The sequence below is a fragment of the Canis lupus genome, chromosome 29, assembly GCF_003254725.2.
Source record: "Canis lupus dingo isolate Sandy chromosome 29, ASM325472v2, whole genome shotgun sequence".
Classification (NCBI taxonomy): Eukaryota; Metazoa; Chordata; class Mammalia; order Carnivora; family Canidae; genus Canis; species Canis lupus.
This window is the reverse complement of record NC_064271.1, coordinates 21890638-21916813: the sequence shown is the minus strand read 5'-3', so window position 1 is coordinate 21916813 and position 26176 is coordinate 21890638. Positions and strand designations below refer to the sequence as shown.

Here is a 26176-nt window from a genome sequence, read left to right as displayed (position 1 = left end):
GGCGGCGCGCTGGCCATGAGGACCCTGTGGATGGCGCTGTGCGCGCTGGCGCGCCTGTGGCCGGGGAGCCTGGCCGGCTGCGCCGACGCGGGGCGCTGCTGCCCGGGCCGGGACGCCGCCTGCTCCGCGCGCGGCTGGAGGTTGGACAGGGTGTACGGGACGTGCTACTGCGACCAAGCCTGCCGCCGCACGGGGGACTGCTGCTTCGACTACGCCAGGGCGTGCCCAGGTGGGTGGCGCGGCCGAGGGTGGGGCGCCGGCAGCCAAGGGGTACAGGGTCCCCCCAAAGACCGCAGCCCCGGGGGGATCCTGGCGCGTCCAGGCCGCCCCTCCGGGCCTCCGGCTGACCCCTCCATCCAGGCACACCTCCCTGCGGCCTGGGGCCCTCCAGCCTCCTTCATCCAGGTGCACTCGGCTTCCCCCATCCTAGAGTCCTCCACACCCCTCCCTCCATCAGGTACACCCAGCTCCCTCTACCCTAGCCCCCCCTCCCGCGACGCCCCCCACATCCAGGGATCCCCCAGGCCTCTCCATCTAGACACACCACTGCGAAGCACCTCTCCCCACCACAACCTGGATGGAAGGGACTGGAGCCATCTGTTCTCCTGGAAGTTTGTGGGGTCCCGGAACTGCAGCCTGATGGGGACACCTCCCACCTGGAAAGGTGGCCTGTCAGGTTCCGCACGTCCGTGCCCCCCACTTTCAGTCTGTTAACGCTCGGGGATCTCAGGGGCCTTGGGAGGGGTGACAAGGCAAGGGATGTGTAATTACCCACTTGGTGCCAAGGGCTGGCTCCCGCCGGTTACTTCTACAGAACAAGTTCTTGGAGGACTGCAGTGGTCCTCCCTCCTGGACTCCAGCACCTAGCACAGCCCCTCTCTCATCCGAGGTGTTCAATACACTCTTTGAATTCAGTTTTATCTCTGTAGTATGATAAAAGGTTTTGTCTCGGGTTTCCTATTATGTTTTCATCTTGCTGGTTTTCCTTTAGGGTCAGTCTTTTTCATCTTTCTATTTCCACAATATCACAGCCCCTGGTAAGGGCTCAATAGATGCTGATTTAACTAAATTAAGAGATGTAGGGATGCTGAGTATAGTCCCAAAGAACAAGGTTTACCTAAGAGAAGCCAGCTCTAGAAATGAGAGTAACCTTGCTCCCTACTGATCTCATCGCCCCAAATGCCTCACAAATGTTAGGGTTGGACCTCAAGGATCCCTGTGTTGTGGTATCCTTGGCATCCTCTTGGGAGAGGAACCCTTGGGTCTCTGTAATTACTTGGGGAACCGGATGCCCCATAAAGAGGACCACTCCTCTGCGTCCCTGATGCTGGAAGAGGCCACCTGCCCCTGGCAAGATATCACCCAGACCTGCTACTGAAAGAACACAATTGAAAAACATTAAGATTTTTTTTTTGATCCTGTTTGAAAGCTAATGATTAACCTATGAATATCGATCCTCTTTTTGATAAGTTCTTTCCCAATCCTGCTTCAAGGTCCGGGTATTTTATTATTAAAGCAAGGTGAAGAGTCAGTTATTTAGGAAATGTGATGCCCTGGGGCCCAGGGTCCCCAAACCTCTCCGCCTCCACTGAGCATCAGACCGAAACACCTGTTTGCCTCAGTTACCTGGATCCCTGGAGCAAAGCCTCTCTCCCTAAGGCTGATCCCTAAGGCAGGATCACTTTCTCACAAGTGACTTGCTTACATCTTAAAGGTAAATAGAGAATTCCTGTAGACCAGGTAATGTGCCCCCAGTCTGTGGGAAGCGCAGGGATACAAAGGAGACGGAGGCATGGTCTCTGCTCCCTACGAGTTCATGGCCAAGCAGGGGACTACACCTGCCAACCACCTGCGACATGCTCAGTGCCCAAATAAGGGATCCAGGAGACTAGACAGGGAAAACTCAGAAGCCCCAAGAGATTCAAGGAAGGCTTCCCAGAGGAAGTAATGTGCAAGCATGGGCCGGAGAATGAGCAAGAAGTCTCCGGAAGGGGAAGGAGAATTCTAGCAGGAAAGCATCCTGTGGTCCTTCGGCAGTCCCTGTGGGTGTCCGCCTTCTGTGCCTGGAACTGGGCTCGCCCCAGAGGCTCCGCCGGTGGAAGGACAGACGGCCACCACAGCTGTGGAGAGATTCAGGCACAGAAGAGGCCCGGGTAGGACGGACGCTGGAGAAGAACCGGCTTTCCAGTGAGGCCTCCGGCGCTGTGAGGGCTTGCAGGGTCCTCAGTCGTTATTTGGTCACAGATACAATCCCTGATTTTCAGTGCAGGCGGTAGAAATCTTAAAACAGAGAGCCGGGGGATCCCTGGGTGGCTCAGCGGTTTGGGGCCTGCCTGTGGCCCAGGGCGCGATCCAGGAGTCTCGGGATCGAGTCCTGCGTCGGGCTCCGGGCATGGAGCCTGCTTCTCCTTCTGCCTCTCTCTCTCTCTCTCTGTGTGTCTATCATAAATAAATAAATAAATAAATCTTAAAAAAAAAAAAAAAAAAAAAACAGAGAGCGATCACTCGGAGCAGGGATGTGTGGGGTAAGTAGGCCCAGAGGAGAGCTGCCCTGACGGCCTTGGGAAGGGCTCGGGGAGAATCCCCGGCAGCCTGGTGCCCGGGGAGGAGCTGCGAGTGCCGGGCCTGGGACTGGAAACCAGGAGGAGGAGGGCGCCCACAGGAATCGAAAAGGGGGCACCGGATCCCTGGGTGGCACAGCGGTTTGGCGCCTGCCTTTGGCCCAGGGCACGATCCTAGAGACCCGAGATCGAATCCCACGTCGGGCTCCTGGTGCATGGAGCCTGCTTCTCCCTCTGCCTGTGTCTCTGCCTCTCTCTCTCTCTGTGATTATCATAAATAAATAAATAAATAAATAAATAAATAAATAAATAAGAAAAAGGGGCACCTGCGGCCAAGGGGCCTCCCCTGGGGAGCTGGCCGAGGCCTGAGCAGGAGCGGCGCGGGGCCTAAGAGGCCCCTCGTTGGTGAATCCTTGGCGCCTGCGGTTTCTGGGGGGCAGAGGAAGAAAACCGAGACACTTGGAAGTGGCCACGGGGAAGCGAGCCGCTGGCTGGGCAGAGCTGAGCGTGGAGGCCGGGGGCTTCCCAGACCCGGGAGCCGGGCCTTGGCGGGGCTGCCCCGGACTGAGTCGCCCGAAGGGGGCACAGCGACACCTGGACCCATGGCTGCGCTGCCGTGGGGCTTGTGCCTCGTGGGGCTTGCGCCTCGTTGTCCCTTCTTCCCCACCGTATCAAGATTCGGCAGCTCGGGGCCTGCCAGCCACTCCTTGGGCATAGAACCCGGGCTGCCCCCTGGGATCTCGTCTGCTCCCCCAGGGTTGTATTACCTGCTGATGCTGTCTGAAACGTTTTTGGCTGAAATCACTTTATAGGTGAGCCAAGAATGGAGCTGTGTCAGTAGAACTAAGAATGCCTTATTTCTCTTCCTTCTGATTTTTTTCTTCTTTGTAAAGACATGGTTGTTGGTTTTTTTTTTTTTTTTTTTCTTCTGGTGCAGCTAAGAGATGAAATACTGGAATTTCTTTTTCTAAATAGGACTTTTTTTTTTTTTTTTTACCTAGTAAAAATAAAAATAAGTTATTAGAGCTGTGGAATTACCAAGGTGCCAAAAATATCTGTCCCGAAACGAATGGGCTCAGGAAAATCTCATTAGGATGTTGGTGTATGGGTTTCAACACCGATTATGTATCTCCATATCCCTCCCCTGCCCCCACCAAGAAAAGGAATAGAAAATTCTCCCTTGGCTGTGTCTGACCAGGGATGGGGAGAGATAAATAAAGGAGGGGACAGACCCAAGTTAGAATTTCTTAGAAGGCTCACTTATCAGGCTCACAAGGCCCCAGTCTCCAGTTCATCATCTGGGTTCCTAGAGTCTGCATTCTAAGATGGTAGAAACAGTAGGCTGCATTAGATTTTTGATAAGCGAATTCAGGAAAGAGAAATACTTAACCCAAGTGGGGCAGGGCAAAAGTTGAGTAGCCTGTGTGAGCCAGTCTTTTCTGCTAGATTTACCGGGGAATCTAGGAAACTAACTGGCCCAAATTTGCTGACTGCACACCTGGAAGGAGAAGGAGCAAGTGTACTTAAAAATATGGGCTGCAGGGGTACCTAGGTGGCTCAGTGGTCGAGTGTCTGCCTTTGGGTCAGGTCGTGATCCCAGGGTTCTGGGATCGAGTCCCACATCAGGATCCCCACAGGGAGCCTGCTTTTCCCTCTGCCTATGTCTCTGCCTCTGTCTCTGTGTCTCTCATGAATAAATAAATAGAATCTTAAAAAAATGTATACGGGCTCCAGAACTCACCCAAAAGAAGGATGTCACCATCCACAGTGATTTAGAAAGTGGAGGCTTTACTGGAACCATAGTGGCCCAAGAGACAGCATGTGGTTTCCCCTGCCTTTGTCTCTGTAGGAAAAATGAGCAGGGCCTGGCGCCAACATTCAACATGACTTGACTTTGCAGGCTTGGGCCGCAGCCCTGGTGTTCAGTGGAGGAGGGTAGAGCTGTCAACCCTTATGCAACATTTACTCTGTGCCAGGCACCTCACGGCTCTAGTCTTACTTAGGTCTCACAACCCACAGGTTGGTAATCAGAGCACCAGAAGGTTGGGAAATTTATCCAAAGCCCTATAGCTAACAAGTGATGGAGTGAGATTTGAACTCAGGAAGTCTTGAGTCCATAACCCACACATTTAAACATTTTGTTTTGACCCTCAGAGAAACGAGGCTTTATGAGAAGCTATGTACTTTGCAGGGCAGGCCCCAGATAAATATTTGGGAGAGTGAGTGAGCCTTCTCTGTCCTTCAACTGACACTCTTCAAGGGCAAAAAGTGTGTCATGCTCCTCTTTACAATCCCCTAACAGCCATCGTGGTGTCACTTAATTATGTTTGTCTAAACAACCTGAACAGTCAGTCCACCGAGAGGATGTTATAGCTTCAGTCAGAGGGCACTACCAGCTGGACTGTAGCCACCTGTCCTTTTATATATCCCATTTTCCTTCCTTAACTACAAAATATGTTTGTGGCAGACAATTTGGAAAATATAGAAATATACAAAAGAAGAAAACAATTCACCTGGAAACTTACTACCCAGTAAATGCTTAAAAGCATAATTATCTTTTTTGATTTGTATGCCCCTTTTTTTCTGGGTTTATATGGTGTATAAAATTTTATTTCCTAATGAGGGAGTCCTTTTTATTGTCTCTCTAGGATTTCATGAACTTGTCTAGTTAATATCAAAAGAAAAAAAAAACCCACTAGGGGCCAGATAACATAGTTTCTTTTCTTTTCTTTTTTTAAGATTTTATCTATGTATATATGTATGTATGTATGTATGTATGTATGTATGTATGTATCTATCTATCTATCTATCTATCTATCTATCTATCTATCTATGAGAGACACACAGAGAGAGAGGCAGAGATGTAGGCAGAGGGAGAAGTAGGTTCCCTGCAGGGAGCCTGATGCCTGCTGAAATCAGTCACAGGACCCTGGGATCATGCCCGGAGCCAAAGGCAGACGCTCAACCACTGAGCCACCCAGGCGTCCTAATAGCATGGTTTGTTTGTTTGTTTGTTTGTTTCTTTCTTTCTTTCTTTCTTTCTTTCTTTCTTTCTCTCTCTCTCTTTCTTTCTTTCTCTTTCTTTCTTTCTTTTTCTTTCTTTCTTTCTATAACATGGTTTCTGTAAGAAGAGGAAATACTTAATCATTTTATTGGTGCTTTAGGGGGGCAGGTGGCAAATAGGCAGTGGGCAATGTAGTCTCATTTGATCTTCAGAGAAGATTTGATAAGATTTCTCAGATAAGGGGATACACAAGGAAAGAGAAAAGGCCTATGACATTTAAAATCGTCTTATCATGAGATGTGTATGTGTATGTGCATGTGGTGAAGGGGCTGCTTTATTTTTCTTCCACAGAATGTCAAGAAACCAAAGCTAGGCATACGTGGGACTGCTGTGGGTAAAGTGCAAGAAGAATATTTTCATAGGAATGACTAGGACTATTTGAACTTAACAATGTGAGGGAGAAAACCCTTGCTCGTGGGTGGCCTTAAACTTTTAGGTGGGAAAGAGCCAAGCAGGCAGGGCCAGATCCCTGATTAACCAAGGAGACACTGCATGAAAAGGAGAGCAAGGTTTTATATTAAGAAGAAATATCCCAAACTATAAGTATGAAATGAAGGACTGGCTGTCAGCTCAGTTTGTCGCTCTGTGTGTGTGTATGTGTGTGTATAGCATCATCAAGAAGAATAGTAGAAAATGGTTTTTTTAGTTACCTTTTGGTACTTAAGACTGAGACTAGTGTGTATGGTTCTGGTTGCTCCTACTTATGGAGCCTGTGAATGGACCTGGAGGGGGCCCACTGGTAATTCTGAGAGGGGGAATAGGTATAGATAGATGGGTCCAGCAGCTGGAGTCATCACCCTAAAAAGTCCCTGCTGGAGGGAAGGGGACTTCCTGACAAATTAAATCCCTGAGCCGCACGGATAAGATAAACATAGATTTTTTTTTTTTTCCACCATATTCTGAAATTCTTGAGTGAGGGAAATTTGGATCAAAAAGGAGGAAATACCACTCCCTGCCACTGATAATAAAATGAAAGAAGCTGGTACTGGCAGGAGACATAAATGGATTTAAAAGCATTGGGAGGATTTGTGGCTGCCAGGAGAGGCTGGGATCTATATATGCCAAAGCTGCAGAAAGCCACACTCCTTCCAGTGACACCGTTTGGGGCCACCGTGTTCCTGGAAGAACCCAGACAACTCTTGCCCAGGTTAAGAATTCCAGTATTTTTGGCTCTGGGAGTTTTGTATTTTGCTCCTGTCCTTCCACTGGCTTTCCTTCCCACTCTAGAGACTTTGGCAATTCTTTGGCTTCTAACTAATGATATGAGCAAATTTGTTTAGGAAGGAGGAGGAATGGGTCCAGTGCCATTTCTTTTTTTCATTCGTTCATTCAACAAATATTTATTGAGCACCATGTGCTAAGCACAAGGCACAAAATGAAAAACTCAATGACAATAAATAACACAAATAAATATGTAAAATATGTAATTGTCAATTATGGAAATATTAGGCAGCAAGGAACACTGAACTCTGAGAGGAAGTAATTTTATGGTGTGGCAGGTGGGAGGCTGGAGGTGGCACTGGGAGACCACTTAGATAATCCAGCCAGAGAAGGACTCCCTGAAAAACCAATAATTCATTTGGGGCCTAATGGATGAGCTAACCCCAGCCATGCCCCACGTAGGAAGAACATTCTTGGCAGAGGGAACACACATACAAGGTTCTGAAGCGTGAGAGAGTTTGGCATAAGGAGGCCAGCGTGGCTGGAACTTGGAGCAGAGAAGGTGGTGGGAGGGGAGGGACACACACTGGGTTACACGGCATGCGATTTTATTCCAAATTCAATAGCAAACCACTGAGACAGTTTAAAAAGCCATTTATAAATTATTGTTATTATTATATTTTTGAAGATTAGTAGAAAATCTTTTAAGGTAATTGAACTTGGATATGACTGGATATCCCTGTTAGGACATGTGAAAATGTGCTCTACTCTTGTTTTGTGCAGATTCCCTATTGAAATCTATTAACTTATTTCTCTGTTCTTGGCCATTCTCCTTGTGGTTGTGGTTTGGACATCTGATCACCAGAAAGCTCTTGAGGAAGGGGGAACTAGCCAAAATTTCAGAGAGGACCTGATAGTTCCTTGTACTCTGGATCTACCCATTATTTCACTTCCGAGTGAGCCGAGGGCCAGATGTGCCCACTGGGCCTAAGTCAGGAATTTAGGGATCTATGCCTCTGTTCTCTTCTGTGTCTACTTCCCCATCTCTGGTGTTACTACACTTTTTGGGACCACCTCCCAAATAAATTACTTGCATTGGAATCCACATCTCAGAGATGGGAAACTCCACCTGAATATTATACCGAGTCTAAACAAAGGAAAAAAGAAAACAGCTTGCCGAGCATTCTGGCATCCATTAAACCCAGGCTGCTTTTTCTTCTAAAAGGGATGAGATGATGTCATTAAATCCTAACCATTAGGACACTGGGAAGCTGTGACTTCCCTGGAGTCAGGGATGATGACGTTGCTCACTAGGTCTATTGGCCTCCGGTGATAACCAGTGAGATGCAAAGATTGAGAAAGATCTGAACAAAGAATATTTTGACATGCTGGCTGTAGATACGAATACTAATGGAATAATTCAAAGGAAATTTGTGTCATGCAGCTATAATGTATGATTTGGGCTGATAAATCTGTTAGAAGTTCCTGTACTTCCCCTGGCCTCCGTGGCCAAAGATCTCTTGTGATTTATGGCGAATTGCAATCCAAACAATCAAAAGTTCACAAGTTAATCATGAATATAATCTTTTCTGCAGAATAGGAATAAATACCTCAGATTCATCGTCCAACTCAAAAAACTTTTGGGATACAAAATTTTTTTACTTGTATAATTCTGTGTGAACTTTTTTCATTATGTCTTATAATGAAGCAGTCAAGATGATGTTCAGGACTCCTAATTTTCTTTATGGAGCTGTTGAAGTCATGGATTGGAAATATGAGGCATAGCTATGTCCAAGGTAACCGATAGGAACAACAACTGATTCAGTGATACTGTGATTTGAGGGCGTTAATTCTGGGTCAAACCAAGTAAAATAAGTAAACATTGCACCTGAGACACAAATGTTGAAGAAATACCAGGAAACTCAATTCCGTCAGAAAAAAACTGTCCCCAGTATCATCTCTTACCATACGGATAGTGTGTATTCAAACTGAGGCCCTATTCCTAAATTCTAAGTTAATGCCATGGCAACATTTTATTCTATAGTGATGTCCAATGTTAATCTTCGAAACAAGTGTCTCGTTTGCTTTTTAAGGTGTATTATTAAATGTTGCTCAAGGCCAACACATCAGGACAAGACTAACTAGACTCAGGGATGAAGATATTTGGGTGACAGAGAGAGTTGTTGGGAGACTTAAGCTTCTCAGCTCCTAGCCCGGCAGGCAATCTCTTTCTATGCCTCTGGCTCTAGGGCTCCCTTAAATCATGGGATCACTAAAATTAAAGGATCCCTCTGATCCGCTTGAAATGGCCTGTTAACTGCTTTTCCAAAGGATGTGTGCCTGGCAGGTACCGGCAGCAAGTCTCATGTGCCTCATCCTTGCTTCCTCACCCACCTGACATGAGATGCCTGTGAGTTTTTAGATGATTAATAAAAGCATGTTTTAAAGCAGTCTGAAGTTTTTGAATTACTGACAGATGTTTATGTTGTATGTGACCCTTTTCATGTCAGGGTGAGCTGTGTGCTGCCAAATGATTGGCCTTCCAAAACCCATGAACCCTAAACTGGAGTGTGCTGAGAGGCCAAATGAGTTTTCAAGTACAAGCTGTTAGAAACCCAAGTCAAGATTTCAGAGAAGTTAGAGTGCTTTCTTGGTGGAGACTCTGTAAGCTTGAAAGTATGAGGATGGTAGGGAAAGTGGGTCACATTTTGTGGGAAAGAAAGAGTTTTGGCCTCTCGTTCAGAGGTACATCTTTTGTTTTCTTCTTTTTCTTATAAACGGTTTCAAGTCCTAAGATAATTCCACTTAAAAACGCAGTATGGTCCTTTTAAAAGATTTGTTAAGACTTTTAGTGGGGAAATTAAGTATGCAACCACATTGGTTTTCCAGCTGTGGCCAGAAAATTGTCACTAGAACCAAATTCTTACCCCCGACTCTGCCCCTTCATGCGACCATGAGTAGCACTCTTCACCTCTGTGGGTTCTGTTTGCTTTTCTGCAAATTCCAACTCTCCTAGTTTAGGGGTCTAAGGGCCTTGGAGGATGAGAATCTAGCACCTAAGAGAAGTCTCAACTCTAGAGGTCCCTAGGTGTGGCCCTAAGCTATGTCTGATGGAGAGACACATTTGGAGGGTAAGAAGTGACTTGGACACTTTCCTTTAAAATTTTTTTCCCTTGAGCACCAGGGTGGGCTCCGTGGTTGAGCATGTGCCTTTGGCTCTGGTCCTGGGATCCAGTCCCACGTCGCTCCCTGCATGGAGCCTGCTTCTCCCTCTGCCTGTGTCTCTGCCTCTCTCTCTCTCTGTGTGCCGCTCCCGAATACATAAATAAAAATCTTAAAAAAAAAAAAAATTCCCCTTTTCGTTATCTACAATGAATATGTATTGCTGTTACAGTAAACAACGTTCTGGGCAGGGGAGGGTGACGTTAAAGTCAAGGAAATGCAGGAGCAATGACAATTGCTGGAGCAAGGACAAATGCAGGAGCAATGATGGTATCTAAGCGCACAGAGTGTGAGGAAGGGCCGGAAAGCATCACTCCCTTGACTCGGGCGTTGGGGGGGGGGCTCCCCGGCTCAGACCCACCCTCCGGACCCCGAAGAGCTGCCTGCCCGCCTGCCCCTATGAGGTGCGGGTGCTCGGCTGAGCACCAGGGCGGGGGAGTGCAGGCCGGCGGCCCCGCTGCCCCCGCGCCCTCCCGCCCCCCGATGCGCAGCGCTGCCGGGGTGGGGGGGGCGCCCCGACCGCTGGCGTCGGCGGGAGCAGCGGCGCAGGTGTGGCCAGGTGAGGTCCCATCCCGCCGCCGTGCTGTTTTCCAGCTCGCCCGTGCATCGTGGGGGAGTGGAGCCCCTGGAGCGGCTGCGGGGACCAGTGCAGGCCGGCGGCCCGCGTGCGGAGGCGCCCGGTGCAGCAGGAGCCCCGGAACGGCGGCGCGCCCTGCCCGCCCCTGGAGGAGAGAGCCGGCTGCCTGGACTACTCGACGCCGCGGGGCCAGGACTGCGGGCGCGCCTTCGGTACTGGCGGTCGGCGGGGGCGGCCGGGGCGGTCCGCGTGGCTGCGGGGCCTGCGGCGCGGGGCGCGGGGGGCCGGGGCGCGGGGCGCGGGGGCGCGGGGCGCGGGGAGCCGGGCTGCAGGAGCGAGCGCCCAGCCCCAGCCCCAGCCCCCCAGCCCTCCGTGTCCTGCGGGTGCCCTGGGGGGTGCTCTTAACCCGGTGGGGGCCCTGCTCCGGGGGGGGGCGCCCTGGGTGGGAAGGAGGACATGTGCCTTGCGATTGTTAGCAAAACTCAAGCTGGCGACAGAGGCCTTCAGGTAGGATGACGGTACTTCACCGGACACTAAGCGCCCAGGAGGATTAACTATTCATCTTGCACTTCTTTTTTAACTCTTCATCTTGCACTTTTTTTAAACTATTCATTTTGCACTTTTTAAAAAACTATTCATCTTGCACTTTTTTAAACTATTCATCTTGCACTTTTATTTTTTTTTACTATTCATCTTGCACTTTTTTAAACTATTCATCTTGCACTTTTATTTTTTTTTACTATTCATCTTGCACTTTTTTAAACTATTCATCTTGCACTTTTATTTTTTTTTACTATTCATCTTGCACTTTTTTAAAAACCATTCATCTTGCACTTTTAAAAAAAAAGATTTCATTCATGAGAGAGAAGCAGGCTCCATGCAGAGAGCCGGATGTGGGACTCGACCCCAGGTCTACCAGGATCACACCCTGGGCTGAAGGCAGCACTAAACTGCTGAGCCGCCTGGGGCTGCTCTCATCTTGCACTTTTAATTCCTATGCAGTCAGGTACGCTTATCACGCGCACGTGTGAAAGCAACAGAAAAAGGATTAACTCCTGGGCAGCCCAGGTGGCTCAGCAGCTTAGTGCCGCCTTCAGCCCAGGGCCTGATCCTGGAGACCTGGGATGGAGTCCCATGTCAGGCTCCCTGCATGGAGCCTGCTCCTCCCTCTGCCTCTCTCTCTTCCCCCCGCCCCCCCCCCCCATTAATAAATAAATAGAATCTATTTTTTAAAAAAGGATTAACTCCTAAACACTGATAGATTATTCTCATAAAACACCTGTTCCTCCTCTCCAGCTGCCTGGATTGGGGCTGATGGGATCAGATTTGTGATCTGAAAAGATCATTCTGGTTGTGGAGTAGCCCACGGAGAGGCCAGAATTCGGCTCATGAAGGAGTCGGGAGCCATAAGAAGCTCACAAAGAAATGAGCAAAAAGGCCGGCACCAATGTGTTGATCTGGATGGAATCTGATAGAGCAAAACACTGACTTCTCAGGATAACAAATATCAGGTGTTTTTCATAGGAACCTGGAAATTTTTATGCCAACATGATATTCATCAAGCCATTTTGCTCCTTTTTTTTTTTTTTCCACTCTAGCCACAAATATTTATTGAGAGCCTACTTGATGCCAGGCACTGGGCTGGGTGCCAGGGTTCCATTGGTGACATAAGTTGACCTGAGCCTGCTGTCATTTAGATCACAGTCTGGTGGGGAGAAGGGAGATGATAAATGATGCTCTTAGGGGATTAGTCCCAGAAAATTACAGTTTCATTTTGGTGCAAGTGGTACTAAATGAGTGAGTTGGTTGGAGCTCCGAGTGCATGTATTAAGCTGATTTCCCCTGGTCTTGGGGGAGGAGCGGAACCACAGGAACGGGCAGGGAGACTTCCCTAAGGAAGAGTAGATAAGGCTGAGAGTATAGAACTTTCCAAACAGGGATCCCTGAGTGGCGCAGCGGTTTGGCGCCTGCCTTTGGCCCAGGGCGCGATCCTGGAGACCCGGGATCGAATCCCACGTCAGGCTCCCGGTGCATGGAGCCTGCTTCTCCCTCTGCGTGTGTCTCTGCCTCTCTCTATCATAAATAAAAATTAAAAAAAAAAAAAAAGAACTTTCCAAACAGACACTGGCTTGGTGAACCAGGTAGTCAGGCATAGCAGTTTGAAGGATTTGGGGGCTGATGTAGGGAAAACATGACCACAAAAGGAGGTAATATGCAATAAGCTATTTTGGGTGGTGCCTGGACGGACTTGCGTGAGAAGGGAAAGTCCAGAGGCTACAATGTGGGGGGACCACCATCCAGAGGGGAAGGAGAGGAATCTGCCAGGGGCTACGTGTCTGTGATGGCAACTAAGCAGCATGGGTGGGGATCTCTGGGTCAGAGAGTTTTGAAGGGCAAATGTGGTACCAGCTTGGGGTCTTGCAACTATAAGGCTTTAGCTCATCAGTGGCCAGCAGATGCCAGGGAGAGTTCTGAATGGTATGTAAAGCAGAAGGGGCTTACATGGCTAAAAAATCTGCTTGTTTGGTGATTTTTAAAACAATTTGGGGGGTGCCTGGGTGGCTCAGTCAGTTGAGCAGCCGACTCATGGCTTCTACTCAGGTCCTGATCTCAGGGTGGTGGGATTGAGTGGGGCTCTGTGCTCAGCACAGAGTCTGCTTAGGACTCTCCCTCCCTCTGCACCTCCCCCATGCTCACTCAAGAGCTCTCTCTCAAAATAAATAAATAAATAAATCTTTAAAAAACCCAATTTGGATGCATAAAAATTTGAGTTTGCTGCCAGTAGGCTTTGGAGCTAGCAGGTCTCAGCCTGCTGTGAGGAAGTAAACAACCTAGAGACCATCTTTGGCTCATTTCTGTAACACAGGGAAAGCACAAGGCCCGTTTGAGAAGTTGAAGGAAGGCCAGAGTCTGGGGAGCACAGACAGTGAGGTTGGCATTGAGAGGGGAAGTGTCTGCCCAGAGTTCTTGGTTTAGGATTTTGGTCTTTACCTTATAAGCCCTGGAGAGACACCATAGCATTTTCTGATGTGGTCAGATATGTGATTTGAATAGATGCCTCTGGGGGCACCTGGGTGGCTCAGTCGGGTAAGCATCTGCCTTCTGCTCAGGTCATGATCCCAGAGTCCTGGAATCGAGCCCTACCTTGGGCTCCCTGATCAGTGGGGAGCCTGCTTCTTCCTCTCCTTCTGCCTGCTGCTCCCCTGCTTATGTTCTCTCTCTCTCAAATAAATAAATAAATAAATAAATAAATAAATAAATAAATAAATAACATCTTGAAGGAAAAGAAGAAAAGAAAAGAAAAGAAAAGAAAAGAAAAGAAAAGAAAAGAAAAGAAAAGAAAAGAAGGTTCTGGCAGAGGAGTAGCTAACGGAAGGGCCGGGATGGAGGCCTCTCATGGACACAGCAGTCAGATGAAGCTCCCTGGGAAATAATTTAGTGCTCACAGAAACGGTCACAAACCACATTCAGCTCATGCGCTCTGCAGAGCACTGTAGAAAAGGCCTGGGGAGGAAGTCGCTGTAGGACATTATTGATTTTTTGGATGACACTTAAACCTATGGTTGATCTATCTGGGAAGAAGCTACTTTGCTCATCTATAGAGTTTGGCTGCTAGAAAGTTTTTCTTTCTTTCTTTTATTTTATTTATTTATTCATGAGAGACACACACACACAGAGACAGAGACATAGGCAGAGGGAGAAGCAGGCTCCTGGGATCAAGCCCTAAGCCAAAGGCAGATGCTCAACCACTGAGCTACCCAGGTGCCCCTAGAAAGTATTTCTTACGTACATTTGACTCCTTAGTGCTACGCAGACTGCCTCGCAGCGCAGTAGCTCTTTGTAACAGCATAATATAGGTCACGGGCTAAGGGACAGGAAGGTCAATGAAGAGGATGATGCTACAGAACATGGGTCAAGGGCACCAGGGAGCACTGGGCCCACACCCTGCCCCCTGGGGTTCTCATCTCTGCCTGGAGTTGCCCACTCCTGTGTCCTCTGGGCAGAGGCCCCTGTCTTCCTCCACAGGTCTGTCTTCCTCCACAGGTCCTCATGTTCCCAAATTACCCCTCTCATCCACCCCTCCCACCAAACTCCAGTAAGAGGATTTTATATATAAAGCAGCAGCCTTCATATGTGACTCCTCAGAAGACCAACAGGAGGTATCTGTACTCAGTGGCCTTTCCTCATAAAATCCAGCTGGGGAAGAGGAGAAATCTGTATTTGGGGACGGGGCATTGGCATTTAGAGCCCACCTTCGGTTCCTGAGATGCACTTTCCTACTGTAATGTCTTGGAAATGATGACCGCGGTCACAAACGGGTCAGGGAAGACAGGACCCCTCAAATATTCCAGTCTGGTGGTTCCTTACATGTGGTCCCCAGCCAGCAGCATCAGCCTCACTTGGGAAATTGTTAGGCAAGTTCCTCGGCCCCATGAGATCCGGGTCGCTGGAGCTGGGCCTCGCACTGTGCTTGTAACAAGGCATCCAGGGGACTCTGCTACTCACTGAAGTTCCAGAACCGCTGCTGTAGCCCAAGTATGGGGGGTTCTTCCCTCAGCCTCTGACTCAGAGCTGGATCACCTAAATGGCACTTTCCTGAAGGCAGAAGCTCCCAAATGCAAAAGAGGGGTTTAGTCCGGAAAATGTGGGGTAAATCAGATTATTTTCACTAACGAAGAACTTCTCAGAGCCTTTACTATGCTAATAAGCATTTTCATTCTACAAGAGGGAGATAAGATAGGGGATGTTTTCCCACCTTACTTGATTGAATGACACTTTTTCCAAGGGGATCTCATTGACTCACTAGTGTTCTGTGGAATTCACCTGGGAAAAAGATGGACAACGAAAAGGGAAATGCGAACAGTGGCGTGAGAATCCCATTTGGTGGATTGTCCTGAGCCCTGTGTCACCGCAATGCCCATGCATTCAGTTATGTGTGTCATTTATTGAAGATTCACTGAGCATCTACCTACAGCCAGTGCTGTGCTGGGTTCTGGAGATACAGACTCAAATAGCAAACATATTCCTGCTAATTATAGCTCGGGGTGACAAGCGACTGCCATGGTGGAGGGATGCACAGGTTGGTGCAGAAGCACAGAGAAGGGGCACCCTCCTCCACCCAGGGCTCTCAATTCTGCTGCGGGGCCACCGGTTACCACCGCCCCCCCCTCCCCCACCAGCTTTCCTCTTCACAGGGCAGTAGCCTTCGATGCCTGGGGTAGCAGCCCCTCACATCTGCAGGGCAGAGAGCTTTTATGAACATCATTGATTCAGTGTTCATGGCCATCCTATAGGAGAGCATATTTGCCTTCCACAGCTACTGTCACAAGTTACCCCCAACGCAGTGGCTTACAACGACTCAAATTTATTGTCTTAGGGTTCCGTGGGATAGAAGTGCAACCCAGGCCTCCTCCCTGGGCTAAAATCAAGGTGTTGGCAGCGCTGCGTTGCTTTGCAGGAGGCTCTGGGGAAGAATGTCTTTTCCATCACCCAGGGACGGTCACATTTCTTTCCTCCCAGCCCCTCCTTCTTCACACCCAGCTACCTTGCATCTCCCTGCTTTCTGTAGTGACACCCTCCTCTTCCTCTTTGAAGGACCCTTGTGCTTACACACAGCCCACTGAGAAAATCCAGGGTAATCTCCCCGTTTTAAGGTGAACCGAGTAGCGGCCTTCATTCCATCTGCAACTTTAATTCTTTATGAAATAACATATTCGCAGGCCCGAGGGATGAGGATGTGGAAATCTTCGAGGGGCCATTATCCTGCTTACTTGGAAAGGGGACAGCCTCGTTATCCTTGAAACCAAAAGGACATTGGAGCTCAGGGAGGTGACAGCATTTGTGAGGGACTTCCAGAATCTAAACCTGGGTCTCAGGGCTCTGAATCCTGTGGGCTTTTCCCCCCTCTTGATATTGCTTTGCTGCTCCTGTGATCATGAGAGCTAACATGGCAATTACAGGTTCTGGTAACTAAGTAGAAAGAGGAAGGCTCGGAGAGGCCCGTGAATAAAACACGATCACTGAGGCTGTCTTATTAACGATCAAGTAGCCACCAGATTTCCCCCATTTCCTTAAATGCATATCGTGATTGCATGTTTTTCATCAAGTAAATCCAAGAGGCCATGTTATTGTATTAGTTGTACATCCTGACTCCTCCCAAAAGAAGTTGTCACCTTTTCATTCCGTTCCCTCGGACACTGTATCTACAGACCAGTGGTTCTAAGCCTGCTTTGGTGACACCCCACTGTGTCAGAGGGCTTGATGAAATTCTCTAAGCAAATTCAATGTACTTTCATGTTCAAAGTCAGTATGTGCCGTACCATGCTTTTAGAAGTGGAGTTGTTATAAAACCGAACAATGGGAGGCCGATAGGACGCCAGAAAAGCTGGCAAGTGGCCTCTTAACAAAGAATTATTACATCTGAATATTGTTGCCAGGAAGGGAGAAGGGGGTGCGGGGAGTAGCTTTTATTGAGAGCCTTTGTCCCCGGGCTGTGTTCCTCCACACACAAGCAGCCATGGGACTGAAGGCAAAAGTAACCTCTACATCACTTACCACTCTTAAGTAATGCAAATTAAATTCAGGGGAGGCATTCAAAAGTCGTGCTGGTTCAGAGACCTCCAGGCAATCTGGCTGCCGGTCTGTTTTCTGAGGACTCCTGTTCAAGGAGGACGTGGCCCTTGTCTCAGGAGAATGTGCCACCGAACCAGGCCGGGGCACGAGGCGGCAGGACACACAAGACCCAAGCCCCGGGGTTACTGGCTTGCTTTTGTGGTCAGTCGCACCCACGGAGGCTTGGCGCGGCATGTGGACAGCGGACCTCAAGAACCAGAGGCAGGGGCAGCCTCGGGGGCTCAGCGGTTTGGCGCCTGCCTTCAGCCCAGGGCCTGATCCTGGAGACCCGGGATCGAGTCCCAGGTCGGGCTTCCTGCATGGAGCCTGCTTCTCCCTCTGCCTGTGTCTCTGCCTCTCTCTCTCTGTGTCTCTCATGAATAAATAAATAAAACCTTAAATAAAAAAAAGAAGAAGAAGAAGAAGAAGAACCAGAAGCAGCTATCTTCCGTGTGGGGTCCTTGCTGCATCATTCGCTGCGGATCTTCCTTTCATTTAACTGCTGTGAGCCTCGGTGTTCTGATGAGAACCCCTCATCAGGGCACCTGCAGGGGCTCAGGATGGAGGCTCACAATGTCCCCTTTCCTTTTTCCTTTTTTAAAGATTTTATTTATTTATTTTAAATTTTTATTTATTTATGACAGTCACACACAGAGAGAGAAAGAGAGAGAGAGAGAGAGGCAGAGACACAGGCAGAGGGAGAAGCAGGCTCCATGCACCGGGAGCCCGACGTGGGATTCGATCCCGAGTCTCCAGGATCACGCCCTGGGCCAAAGGCAGGCGCCAAACCGCTGCGCCACCCAGGGATCCCTATTTATTTATTTTAGAGAGAGAGAGAGAGAGCACAAGTAGGGGGAGCAGCAGATGCTCAACCGACTGAGCCCCCCTAGAGCCCCCCTCCTTCTCTTTTAACGTTGCTTCATATTAAGGACAGTGGTTAGGGACAGAAAGGGAACATGGAGCAGGATTTAAGCAATTCATAGGATATATGCTGCATAAAACAGTGACACATCGTGATCTCCGTTAACGATAGTCTCCAGGCAGCGATGGTTTCAGAGATACGGGCTGACACGGCCGTGTTTAGACAGGACGCTTGAACATGTCCCTTAAATTCTCTGTGCCACAATTTCCTCATCTGTGGAATGGGGAAACAGTAGGACCTATCCCAGAAGGTTGCTGTAAGGGGTAAATGCATTCACGCATGAAGAGTGCTCAGCATTATGCCTGGAAACTTAGAAGTGCATCATTGTTAGCTTTCATCATTATTATTATAGGAATTTTGCTAAGGGTTTTATATCAGATGCCCTCCACCCCCTAAACTCATTTCCTCGCCCCGCCCCTGAGCTATATATTAAATGCATCGCCTTTGACCTTCTGTAGTAATATATGCGGTACAAATAAGGAGATCACATAAATGTTTTGAGCTAAAGAAACACATCCTGAAAATTTCATAGTTTGACTGGTCCCATGCCAGGTGGACTGAGCAGCAATTGTATTCTTCACTTACTGAATAGACTCGTTAAATGCGTCAGAAGAACAGAAATGGAAACAATACGTGGGAAAGCTAAAATTCTTTCGGTGCTTGTGTTCCAGATAATTAGAGCTAAGAGAAACAGTAAGTTCCTAACATACATGCGCTCACTTGTTCTTTCTGACTCTGTCTACCAATGTGGGAAATTCCAAATGGAGCTGTCCACCTCCGACAACTGAGTTGTTTTTATTTATTTATTTATTTTTCATTGTGAAAAAATCTTTAAGAAAAAAATTTAGTTAACAAAAAATTTAACAAGTTTCACTTAGCAAGATACACCCAAAAGGAAATCACAGTACAAAGAAAGTTTGAAGTCAAGGCCTCACCAATTCCTACAGTATTAGTGATGTGTCTCAATTTCCAAAACTAACTTATTTTTTAAAAGCTTAAACTTAATCTAAAAAGATTTTTAAAATAAACTAGAATGAACAAACAGGAGAAATGTTCCTCTTTGAATCAGGGATCTAGCACCTTGAGTTTAAAAAAAAACAAAAAAACACTTCTCCCCAATGTGTTCACGGTGATGTGGTGTAAAAGATCATCCATTTAATGTACTTTTAAACTGGTCACAGGTAGAAGTGGCATGTTCTCTGGAAAACAATTAATTGTGTTTGTGCAACAAGGAAGAGTCTCACAGCTGGGACTCTGAGGGCCTGTGCTAGAGGTGAGTAATTTTCATACCAAGGAGATTAAGCACCAAGCCATCTGTGACAGGAATGATACCTGCAACTCCTAGAAGCAGGTGGCAACCAGGTATTAGGCCACTCTGGTCTAACATTCCCTAGGAATACCAAAAGGCCTCCCTAAGAAAATCTAAAAAAGAATTAGGGCTGCCATCTTGTGGCCATAAGGAGCTAGTAAGGAGCCAGGTCAAATGAACGTGTGGGCCTGCCACGGTTTTGCAGCTAGTACCCTCGTGCCATTTTGCTCACGTTGGTGGTGACTTTGGCATCCCACCAGCCAACATCAGCTGGTCGCCACCCTTCCTGGGGCGGTCCAGTTTCTGAGACGAAAGGTAGGAAGGACCGTGGAGCCATCTCAGCCACAAGGCTCAGTGGCAGAACAGAAGACCACAGGGAGGTAGCACCTGTGTGCCTTGGTGGCAGTTCTGAGACATCATTCACTCACTCATCGAGCCACCGTTCATTGCCTACGTGCTTACTAAGCGTGTAAATGTGTGAGGGCCACAGTGATGACCAGGGCAAAGCCCACCTTCCTTGAGTTGACAGCAGGGCGGCAGTGGGAGGCTATCTGGAGGTGCTACACGGTACTTCGCAGCAGACGCCTCCCCACACTTAGGGGTGAAGAGGAAGGAGACACACAAGCAAAATCAGTGAAAGAAGAGAGCGGAGGTGGGAGGGAAGGCTTCCTGGCTCCCTTTCTTCTCTCTGGTCCAGAGCTGCGGAGTTAGGTTGGGGCTGGGGACAGGGAGGGGGAGGGGACCAGTCTGACTTTCCTGCTCACAGGCTGAAAGTTGGCGTGGGGAGGATGCTGTGCTGGCCGGAACCAGGCAGTCATCCTGAGGCCACGTGCAGGTGGGGAAGCTTCCAAGCTGGGGTTGCAGAGACCTGGGGCCGGTGTACACTCACACCTCCTCCCCTTTTTTTTCTCCTCCCTTTTTTTTACTGCAGTTTTTTCCTTTTCACATTTCCTCTCTCTAGGTGTCTTTTGTTCTCCTTATATCCCCTCTTCCCTCTCTTTTGTCTTCTTCCTCCTTTCTCCCTCCTATTCTCTAATTTTATTCTTCCTATCTTTCCCTTTTCTCTTCCTTTCATCTTTAAAAATCTCTCCTTTTCCCCATGAGCTTTCCCCCCCTGATTTACTCGCATCTTTTCTTACCTCCTCTTGGTTTTTGTTCCCCGTTCCCCTTCCTTCCCTTTCAGACAGTGTCAGTTTATTACCAAGGACAAGCCTGCTTGTCAGTCCTACAGTCCTCCCTGCCCATCGGGAGCACACAGATTTTCCTCCAGCTGGGTTCTGGGGACTCGGGTGGGGGGTAACTTGGCCCCGCCTCTTTCCTGGTGGTGTACCGTGCGTGGCCCCTTGCACTTAGGGATGGGGGGGCTTGAGACAGGATTGGCACCAAGTCTGGGAAAGGTCGTTCTGGGTACTTTTTTTTGGCTGCATGTGTCCAATGCCCTTCTCTCTTTCCTAGTCCCTGCCTTTATAACTACCTCTGCATTCAACAAGGAGAGAACAAGACAAGCCGCCTCTCCACAGTGGTCTACAGACACAGAGGATGCCGGGTAATTTGGGATTTTTGTTTTGTATTGTTCGGTTTGGGTTTTTCAGCTTATGCTTTTCCATTGGTATGGCCTGGTCGGCCCACGAAGCTCATCTGGGTGGGATAAGTTTTCTTCTCTTACTTGTTCATTGATTTTGGGGAAAACATGACTCCTTACCACAAAGCTGGGACTTACCTGTCTCTCCCCTGTTTTTGTGGGGCCACAGGATTTGTCTCTGAGGTCCTATCAACAAGAAACACGCTATATAAAATGAGGATATCACTTTATCAGTTGTACTAAGGATGTTCCTCTTACAGGCTTTAGGAGAATTCAGGCTCAGACTCTAGTACCGTGTTTGGTGAATTTGAAAGTGGCCCACACCTCAGCTCTGAGGAGTTCTTTCAAGACAGAAGGCACAGGCTGGGAGGGACCTCCACGCTTACTTGAAGCCTGCACTTCAGCGGTCAGCACAGGGACACCAGGCAGCTGCAAGTTCAGGCCCCCACACTGCCAGGCACTAGCCGTGAGGCCTTGGATACGGTGTCCCACCTCAGTTGTTCTTCTTGAAAAATGAGAATATTAATGCCTACCACATGGCGTTGTTAGGAGAATTTAATGAGAAAATAATGAAGAGACGTCTGGGTTAAGCTGTCTGACTGAAGCTGATTGAAGCTGCGTCATAGAATTTCCTACTTCAGTACCCAAAGGTACCTAGTAAACGGCCTATTGCTCTTAAAGCTCTTTGAAGCAGACTCGCCAGTCGCTTTCCATCTAACCTAGGACAGCTCAGAATTCTATGGACAAGAAACTAGCCCATTGGAGCTTAATTAGAACCGAAAACACCACATGTAGAAATTTTACTATGTTTTGCTTCCCTGAAGAATTGTAAAATTGTGTTGCTTTTTTAGTACAAGACTCTAAAATATTCACCCCTGTCTGGATGCTCCCCCCACAGGCCTTCAGTCTAGTCACTTACAGTGCTAGGGAGTTTTACAGTTCAGTGGAAGGTGACACTAGCCTCTGTCACAGAAAAATGTCTCCAGCTTCCCATTTCCTTTTATCTATGATGATGCCCTCTATAACTTTGATGCTTGGATTCAAGTCCAAACTCCTCCTCATTAGCCCAGATCATGCAGGTGAGCCAGATGGGGAGCATAGGGAACGCCCCCGGGAACGTCTATGGGGCAGAAAAGCTCTGTTGCCAGCTAAGGCACTGATAATAATAAGCAAGTTCTTACTTGATTTCTATTCTTTATCAGCAAAGTTATTAGGGGCTCTCTTCCTACTGAAATGTACTTTTTATACACAATTTGGTGGTCAGATTTGATAGGAAACAGGATATCCAAATTTCTGCAAACTTATGGATTGGAAAAGAGCCATAAGTTTCACTCTAGTTGCCAGTCAGACAACGTCCATCATCATAGTTCAGCAAATGAGAAACTTTACAAGGCATTCTGTGACTGGTGCGTAGCTTGTGAAGATGCACGGCACCACTGCCTTCTTCAATCTGTCAAATGTCCTTGGGGGTTGCAGGCTTCCTAAGGCTTTTTACAGTGTTAGCCTATCTCTAATTACACCCCATGAAAGTGTTGCATTTTTTGTTCTAGATATTGTATGGAGTTCAAGACAGAGTCATTGACTCATCACTGTGCTCTGGAAAATCGCCCTCTGACTCGATGGATGCAGTATCTCCGAGAGGGGTACACAGTGTGCGTTGATTGTCAACGCCCAGCTATGAATTCTGTGAGCCTTCGCTGTTCTGGAGATGGCCTGGACTCTGATGGGTAAGGAAGAAACGTTGGTTGAAGGACTTTTTTTGTTTTTCATTTGGAGAGATCTATCCTGTGTCCTGAACAGCAGACTATTATGTAACATATCAGGGTATAATTTGAGAGTCAACAAACCAAGGAGAACCTTGTCTAGCAATTCCTGAATCCAGGGCCCAGTTTACACTATGGGACTCAGAGGCTCTATGGCAGAGATGAGGGGATAAATTTGGATATTGGGGTTCATATCATTCTCCCAAAGGACCATTGAAACCTGATCACTCCAAAGCCATATTTTGAAAATCAGAACCTCTTGGGATGGTGATTTAAAATATACAGATTCCTGAGCCCCATATAAGACAAACTGAATCAGTATCTTTGGGGGTAGATTTTTAACCATCTTCTAGGTCAGGAGTTGGTGGAAAGGGTGGGCTGGATTTGGCCCAAGGGTTGTGGTGTGCTGACCCCTGCCCAGATGATTCACTCCCATAGCAGTGTTTCAGAACCACTGCCCAATGGGGACAGTCATAAAACCATAGCCGAGATGGTGGTGGGCTCATCTTTGCAGGATCAGAAACCTACAGAAATCTATAGATTGTCCAAAAGAAGTTACCCTGAAAACATTTTGTCACCCTGAAAATCTATCCCAGTCTGTACATTTATCAGTTATATCTGATAACACTCTTCCTAAGACTAGACTTCATGCTGGTCAGCTATTGGACAAAGACCAGTTTTAGTCACACATGGATTATGTTTTTTTTTTTAAATTTTATTTATTTATTCATGAGAGACACAGAGAGAGAGAGAGAGGCAGAGACACAGGCAGAGGGAGAAGCAGGCTCCATGCAGGGAGCCTCATGTAGGACTCTATCCAGGGACTCCAGGATCACACCCTGGGCTGAAGACAGGCGCCAAACCGCTGAGCCACCCAGGGATCCCCGATTAACTATATCAGGTGGAACTGGTAAAAATACGAATTAGAAAGTAAAATATGAACTTTTCCAGCTAGTCATTACTCCCCACAGTATATTTTAATATTTAATAACTTGAATTTATGTTTGTTAGTCACTTGTGCCTAATAGCCTTTGTAAGGAGTACACCATATGAACAGCAAAGTAGGTAAGACATGCATATCAAATCAAAACGAAATCTTTAGACTTAATATTTTTCTGAATATCTCATCCATATTTTGTCGTTAAATGAATTTATAATTTAATTTGTACCCAGAAAGTACCTTAAACCCTGGCTGAAGTTCCAATGACTTTAAAAATATTAACTTCAACAATCTGGCTTTGCTCTTCCTGCTTTTCCCGTTCTTTCACTATGGAATCAAAGAGTGGAGGATTCAAGAGCTCATTTGGGTAGACCTCTGTAATTTAAATATACATGAAACAGGAGCTATGTTCCTTTATGTAACACTTCATATATTCAGATCAAGTGAGAGAGATGAATACAGAAACCTCAAACAGTTCTCTCAACAAGAGCGTATCCTCAAAAAGGAGATTAATTTGTAACTTGTTTTGATGGAACCCCTAAGGAGGGAAACTCAGTTTGTGATCCTTTACTAATTTCAATTTTTAATGCACTTCAAAACTTCTGGTATGATCATTCTTTAAGCAACACCAAAACACTTCAACGTATGATTCTGTAAAATTAGAATTTTTTTTGGTTTGCTTTCAGCATTAACTTTTTCAAAATATCGTTTCAGAAATCAAACTCTCCATTGGCAAGCAATTGGCAATCCTCGGTGTCAAGGAACTTGGAAAAAAGTTCGGCGGGTAGATCAGTGTTCTTGTCCAGCTGTTCACAGTTTTATTTTTATATAGATGCAATGTGTCTAGAATGTGTTCGTAAACATGCTACACATTACCATGTCATGTTCAGTACTTCAAAAACCTTCAAAAACCATTTGGCCAAAGTCCCTGAACACATGTCTTTGCCAGAATCTGAAGAGAAAGAAAATTCACGGGCCGGTTCTCAAGATGTACAGTACCTTTGTTTTTATTTTTACTGCATTGAAGACCCATTCTAAAGGTTCCTGTAGTTTCATGTCCATGTCCTATGGCTTCGTGTCCCCTCATACAAAGGTGGCCCACACAACACAGAATACATGTCTGTTTGCACTAAAATCACTACAATATGGTCCATTTATTGGTAAGTTGTCACTGAAGGGTATCCATGCTTTGAATCTTGCATTCCTTCTTTCTATTCTGTAATCTCTTAAAAACTTCTCACTTTAAAAAATGTGTACAGATATATATATATATATATATATATATATATATATATACACTCCCACACATACATTTCCCATATATTATTCCATAAATTGTGAAATGATTTCAAGAAAAAAAGTCACAAATAATTTTCCACAGGATGAGTTATTTAAGATTTAGTAGGTGTTTTGTAATGAAAAAAAAAAAAAAAAACAATGGTTATGTTAAAAATGCTTTTTTTGAAGAAGAAATTTTCTTTGGTTAATTGAGAAGACCAATCAAATGTTCATTTTAGGTCAATCCAAGTTCCTTAAACGCTATAATTTTCATGAAGAGAATTTTGGCACCAGTGAAGGACACGATGCTTTAACTATGAAAATTTTACCGTCATTAGCATCTAAGATTGTTTCGCTGGCTTAAAACTTGAAGTTGACTTAAATAATCTTTCAGCTTTAAGCTTAAACTAACTTCAAGTTTAATTGAAGTAAACCTACTACTTTTTTTCTACAGCATACATTTTCTTCTAACTGGGGTGGAAGGTAGAGTTCTAAATTATGGAAGACGTGGATTTTATTACATATGTGGTGATCTCACACACAGGGAAGTATTAGTCTTCTTCTTTTATGATTGGAAAACCAGTGAACCAGAGAGAGTGGCTTACGGATGGGTTATTTTGCTGGTCAGCCACAGAGACCAATCTTAGTTTCTCATCCAGGACTCAGCTTCAACGAAAAGCCTGACTATGCCAAAGACAGCTGTGAAAGCTAAGCTCTTTTCCGTTCTGAAACAAATGTTAAGTTTAGGGTGTTTTCTCTGGAGAGCTGCATCTTAAAATCTAAACCCTTTCAGTCTCATTTATATGAAATATTATTCACTCACAAATGATTTACTAAAATACATATTTCTTGGTACTTATCAAGTAATGGCAAGAATGACACTAGCAACCTTAATAGGGCCAGGAAAGTCCCTAGTATTTAATGCTGAGAGTAGCAATATTTCTGACTATGTATTCACTTAACTGTCAGAGTTGTTGTTATGGTAAATTCTTCAGAGATTAATAATAAAATTAATTAATAAAATTTGAGTCCAAGGTAAGGATCTTAAGCTACAAGTTCAGTATTAACATTTTAGGACCATTTCTAACATTTGTAAAGCAAGATTTTTGAAGATTATACCTGGGTAATTTTAATGTTACTTAACATTTTTATACCAGTTAATAAACTCTCTGTTCACATTTTTAA

At 46.6% G+C, this 26176-nt stretch overlaps 1 protein-coding gene across 1 annotated transcript; it reads left to right on the top strand.

Moving 5' to 3' along the window:
* On the top strand, nucleotides 1–26176 carry SBSPON (somatomedin B and thrombospondin type 1 domain containing). Its single transcript, XM_025477999.3, has 5 exons — nucleotides 1–229; nucleotides 10603–10797; nucleotides 20884–20974; nucleotides 22561–22737; nucleotides 24428–26176. Exons 1-5 carry the CDS (start codon nucleotides 16–18, stop codon nucleotides 24543–24545), a joined length of 795 nt encoding a protein of 264 aa, XP_025333784.1. The 5' UTR covers nucleotides 1–15; the 3' UTR covers nucleotides 24546–26176.